Below are 6257 nucleotides of genomic sequence, written 5' to 3'. Positions count from 1 at the left end.
GTGTGTAGGATGAACTCTCACCCTAGCTAATAAAGTTACTCATTCTCACCCCAATTCTCTCTCTTTATTCTCCTCTTTCACTCTCCACATCCAAATTTACTCAAATTTTACCATTGTTCTAACAAAGAAAACTTATTAGTAAAAGTATTCAAAATTTTATTATTTGTTTATTAATTACTTGAAATGAATCTAATCTTATAAGTACTCTAATTGATTATTTATGTTTTCCAATTATAAATAGACATAAAATGACAAACTATATATTCTCATTCGACTTGGTATACATCAATATCACCATGGGAAATTAGATACAAAATTTTCAATGATATAATGCATTTTGTATCCGAGATTGAATCATTATTTAACATAATAATATATTAATTATTATATTCTTGAAGAGATATTTGAGAATCTTATTCTTTCTTCAGACAAGCTTGTGATGCTGCTGCAACCATTTGTTTCACACTAATACCAGCATTGCACATATTAGCAAAGGCTCTTAAGTATTTCCTTCCATAGTTTGATAAGGTACTACAATGACCTTCATAAGTTTTTATCTGCATAAAACATTAACAAAACATCCCCATTTAATATTTCACATTTATTTATCCTAAAATCATACGATAACAATGTTGATGAATTTCTCCAAGAATTAACAAAATAAGTTGAGAAAATAATAAATCATCATAAGGTATAGAACTTACAAGAGTCTTGAAACAATCCCAATCATCAACAAGAGGTTGGTCGGGAGCACGAACATGGACCATCATTGTGGAACCATTCTCTTTTCCAAACAAGAAATTGCTTATGAGTTGAAAAGTGTTGTCAACATGTTTTCTATGAGCAATTTCAACTTCTAACTCCTTTTGAGCTTTTAGCTTATCCGGGGAACCTTTTAAAGCCCTTTCCAACTAAAAAAAGTCAACAAAAATATATTTGTCATCTTAATTTAATTATATTTATAACTTAAGGGTCATACCAAAAATAAATAATAATAATAATAATAATAATAATAATAATAATATTAATAATAATAATAATAATAATAATAATAATAATAATAATTGTTACTACCTTGGTCTTAAGATAAATTAAACGGGCATCTCTTTGACTAACATGCGTTGTTGAAGTTGTAGGATATATACCAATGTTTGATTCATGGCCAACACTAACATTACTATGGTGTGCACCAATATACGTAGATAACAAATCATTGCTCATCTTTAAATCACCATATTGCATCACATGAGAACCATGTATTTCACCTATAGTTCTCTTCCGAACCTGGCCATTACAATGCCAAATATTTAATTGACAAATATAAGTATTAAGAAATTAAGAAAAAAAACAAAATCTTTGATACTTACGGTTATATATTGTTGTTTCAAGGTCTCTTTTGTCATATGATATTTTTCACTGCACCATTAACAAACTAGTTTATCAAGAATTATTTGATACTAATAGTAATCTTTATAGTTATCAGCAATTATAAGTTTATAACATACCTATCTTCCATCCATGAAATACTGTACAAATCTCCTAAACAAGTTGTATACCCAGGCGGTGGTGGAGTAGGAGTCTCTGGACAGTAAAATGCATAACTATTCTCGGATGCATTGGATGCAGTAGTTACATAAATATTTATATCATTTGGAAGTCCTTGAAACATACTCCCAGATTCACATGCTTCCATGTATATCACCTTTATTTTATATCATTAAATAAATAAGCAATCAAACTATTAAAAAACTTAAAATATCAAGTATACAAATATTGTTTTGTATCAAGTATTATTAGAATAATATTATATCAAGTATATAGAAACAATGTCTTTTTTTTATATTTTAGGCAAGCTTGTATATATTTATTATTAGTAAAATAATACCTTCTAGACTAAAAAAACTTATATATTCAGTAATTCTGTTCATAAGTTAAAATTTGTTTTCACCATTTTTTTATAGGATTTAGCAGCATGTTTCTTCTTCAACGCGTCTACAAAATCTTTGCCAGAAAGAACACCCTCAGCTGGCAAACCTGATCATAAATGAAAATAGTTATACATTTCACTATATAAAAAGTCATAGATAGAAATAGAATTTTATGAGTGTTTCTAACACTCCTTGTAAAAAGAAGGAAAAAAAAAAAAATATATATATATATATATATATATATATATATATATATATATATATATATATATATATATATATATATAAAGAGTTTTACACCGTCGATTCATCACCATCATCCGTTTGTATTACTTTATAGATTTTTAAAATAAAAATCAAACTTTTTTAATATCCAATGTCTATAATTAAGTGATGGTGTAAAATCTTTTTACACTGACAGTATATTTCAATTAATTTTTTTATATATATATATATATATATATATATATATATATATATATATATAATATATATATATATATATATATTAATTTTTTTTAAATCAAAATAATGTGATTCAGGATATTGGATCTGAGATCAGAAATGTTAAAAATAATATTTAAGTGATAAGTTGTACCTAATATTATTTTTATTAAAAAATTAAAATTATAAAAGAGGATTGGTAAAAAAAATTAAATGAATTTATTAATTTTTATATAAAACTTAATTATCATTAATTTTTGTTTTTTCCTAATAAAGTTATTAAAAAATTTAAAAATAATATATGACATGAAAAATTATTCTATACACTATCAATTTATAAATTTATTCACTATAAATATCACAATGAATAAGAACAAATCTCTAAAAATTTATAAAATTCATTTCACCTATTTTTTGACAAAAGAAAACTTACTGACATAACCAGTGGAGCCATGGTCTGCATAGTAAATGAAAATTGTATCATTTGGCCCACTTGCCAATACTTTACCACTACCTCCTTTTACAGCACTTTTATTGCCACTAAGTACTGCAAAAAAGTTCACAGCATTTCCTTCATCTCGAATATAATCCTACACAAATTTCATAAAAATATTTTAAAAATGTGATTTTTTCAATGATAATATATTATTAAAATGAAGAAAAGTCAAGATAGAATATGTATATATATATGTACCTTTGGAACTCCATGATAAACATCAGAACCATTTGGATGATTAATTATAACACCACGCCTTGGATTATCAGGATGCAAGGCTATGTCATCATACATGAAAACAATAATATTTTCATCTTTAAGACCACCTTTTTTTAATATCTGGTAAGCATGACAAACATCAGCTTGGTGCCTATAATTTCCATAACCATTAGATCCAGCAACTAGTAATGCCCATTTCGTGGGCTCACTATGTCCTAATACTCTCAGAGTTGCACTCATCCACATTAAGACTATCAATGCAACCCAATATCTGTTCTTCTCAGTCATTTTTCTATATGATTTGTTTGTGAAAGACTGATAATTTGTGACTACAATTTAAGAGTGATACATAAGCACTTATATTAATCTGAAGGGTTACAGGAGTTTTACTTGATATTTATAACATAAGTCTTGCTAAATAATAAATGAAACATTTATTAATAATTACTCTCTTCCTTCCTTCCTTCCTCCCTTGTTTTTTATAAGAAAATTTTGATTTTAAAATTTATTGAATAATTAATGTATTTGGTCAATATATAAACAAAATACATCAATTGTTTAGTAAATTTAAAAAATAAAATTTGATAAAATAAAGAATGGACTTAAAATATTGATGTATTTGGTGTATTAAATAATTGATATATAATACACTAATTATCATATATTTTTAAAATAAATTAATAATATATTAAATAATTGATATATTTGGTATATATATTGACCAAATATATTAATTATACAATAAACTTAAAAGTTAAAATTTGGTATTCAATTTTTAAAAATAATATTATATTACATTTTAAAATCTTTTTTTATAAGAGTCATTTTTAAAAGTTACAAATAATTAACTAAATTAATAAAATGTGATGTTCTTTTGACAAACTCTATTATTTTAAAATCCTCTTTTATTAAAGTCATTTTTAAAAGTAAAATAATTTTTAAAAATTATTTATTAAAAAGGGGCCCTTCATTATTGTGAGACAAATGCAATATTTTAATTAATTAAAATTAAAAGACAAACTAAAGTGAAATAATTAAAATTAAAAAAATGTACTCACTCTCCCTGTTAGGTCAATTTTTATAACAAAAAAATGTTAGATCAATTATGTTTTCTTTTACGAAATAATATATAATTAAAGTTTTCTTTCTTTATATATCTTTTTAAAACACATACAATAAAATTAGTTTAATATCCATTTTCCCTATGCTATATGGGACGAATTAGAAAAATGCATAAAAGACACATATTTTCTCCTTGTTCTTTCCATATTCTCCTATTTTAGCCCCTTTTATCTTTTTTTATATATATTTTTTTTAATTTCACATGGGTTTCATTTTTAAATTTTTTAAGTTTAGATAATTAAAATTTTAAAACTCCTACATTTTGATGAAAAGAGGACTTCAACCTTACTTGCAAGAGACTCCTATCACTAGGCCATTTCATTTGTTGTGATATATTTTACTCCTAAAATGTATATATTGCATGACATTTTTATCATATTTCATATTTCAATTACAAATTTATTTAAAATATTTTAAGTTCATAATTAATATATATATATATATATATCTATCTATCTATCTATCTATATATATATATATATATATATATTATATATATATATATATATATATATATATATATATTAATATATATATATATATATATATTATAAAATATAATATTAGTAAAACATATTATAAAAAATATTATATTAATAAATATTATTTTGAAATATATAAACCTTTTATGTTTAATAATATGTAAATAAATACTATTTGAATTAATATTCAAACAATGTTAAAAAATAATTAATCCGATTTAAACATGCCATGAAATATTGAAACATATATTTTTTTATGTATTTAAATTTTAATCATATTTATTGTAGCAAATTTAATGAAACATGAAATAATTTTTAAAGGATAGAGAATTTATATCATAAATTGTTCATAATAAGTTTCATGGGAGATTTTAACAACTGGAAATGTTTGCTTCAGCGGTAAGGGCGTCTGGACCTGGGAGGGAGGGAAGCGGAATATAAATATCTATTACGTAATATTAGACAAAAAAAATATTATATATTGAAAATTTATTAAATATTTAAACACTAAAAATATATATATTACAATAAATTATATTTATAAACAATTTTTTAAAGTATCATGCAATATATATATATATATATATATATATATATATATATATATATATATATATATATATATATATATATATATTATATATATATATCTATATATATTATATATATATATCTATATATATATATATATATATATATACGTAAATTTTTATGCACCTAGTCTCGAATTTTTTATTCAAATATCCCACATTTTAAAAAAATAATTTAAAATTACTCCGTTTTCAAATAACTTCTCAACCCCAGTTTTAAAAAAAGTGTTAAGGCTTAGGTGGCAGACCAATTGGCGATTACCCTTAACTTTTAAGAGGGGGCGTCAATTGAATTTGCTACCGCACATGGTGCTGTCAATCCAATTGACGCCCGTGTGTACTAAATGAGAGGAGGCGTCAATTGGTCTGACGCCTCAGTGTAATGTGTAAATTTTTTTTTGTATAAATAGAGGTGTTATGTGATTCATTTTTCACATCTCTTTGCATCATATTGCAAACATGTTTCGTCTTCGTCGCTGTTATGAAAAAGTGATTTATTCGAGAGGCAAATCTCTGATGAAGATGCTCTTTTAGCACATATGTCGTTTCCAGCAACTAAATAGGGAGTTGGTCGTTTGTTAGATGGAAAAATACCATAAGGGAAAAAATTAGAAGTATTGAGAGACTCGATGGTGTATTTGGTTAGGTGCGAGTAAAAACTGATAAGGATGTTAGGCAAATGATGTTTGGACCAGATGACATAAGTTTGATTGTTGTAATCAATTAGAAATGTTGTTTTTAAATATTGTGGTTAAGTATTCTCATTTGTTTCAATATGTGTTGTTTGTGTTGTTTATTTAGACTTGTTCGATTTTAAGTGTGCTTATGTTGGAGTGATGTTTGCTGTTAACCTTGTTGTAACAAAAAGTTATTAATATATAAAAATCAAAGGTTACAAAAATTGAAATGAGGTACTAAATTGAAATGATGCAGAGGTTGCTCCTAGATTGGGGTATTTTTGCTTATTGTGTCCGGG

The 6257-nt window shown here is 24.3% G+C and overlaps 1 protein-coding gene across 1 annotated transcript; it reads right to left on the bottom strand.

Annotated features, from left to right (window-relative positions):
- Window positions 1–238: 238 nt before the first annotated feature.
- On the bottom strand, window positions 239–3476 carry LOC127129330 (vacuolar-processing enzyme). Its single transcript, XM_051058544.1, has 8 exons — window positions 3067–3476; window positions 2806–2962; window positions 1949–2034; window positions 1506–1702; window positions 1368–1416; window positions 1075–1284; window positions 705–911; window positions 239–557 (listed from the first exon to the last, which is right to left on the bottom strand). Exons 1-8 carry the CDS (start codon window positions 3373–3375, stop codon window positions 414–416), a joined length of 1359 nt encoding a protein of 452 aa, XP_050914501.1. The 5' UTR covers window positions 3376–3476; the 3' UTR covers window positions 239–413.
- Window positions 3477–6257: the final 2781 nt, after the last annotated feature.

This window comes from Lathyrus oleraceus, chromosome 3, assembly GCF_024323335.1.
Source record: "Lathyrus oleraceus cultivar Zhongwan6 chromosome 3, CAAS_Psat_ZW6_1.0, whole genome shotgun sequence".
Lineage (NCBI taxonomy): Eukaryota > Viridiplantae > Streptophyta > Magnoliopsida > Fabales > Fabaceae > Lathyrus > Lathyrus oleraceus.
Note: the sequence above shows the minus strand (reverse complement) of the source record. Positions and strands in the feature narration are given on the sequence as shown.

Excerpts from the sequence above, each read along its gene's own strand:
- LOC127129330 (XM_051058544.1), bottom strand. The coding sequence starts at position 3,375 with ATGACTGAGAAGAACAGATATTGGGTTGCATTGATAGTCTTAATGTGG. Across the intron at positions 1,703-1,948 it reads CTAAATCCTATAAAAAAATG|GTGATATACATGGAAGCATG; the intron begins GTGAAAACAAAT and ends TATAAAATAAAG. Across the intron at positions 912-1,074 it reads TAATTTATCTTAAGACCAAG|TTGGAAAGGGCTTTAAAAGG; the intron begins GTAGTAACAATT and ends GACTTTTTTTAG.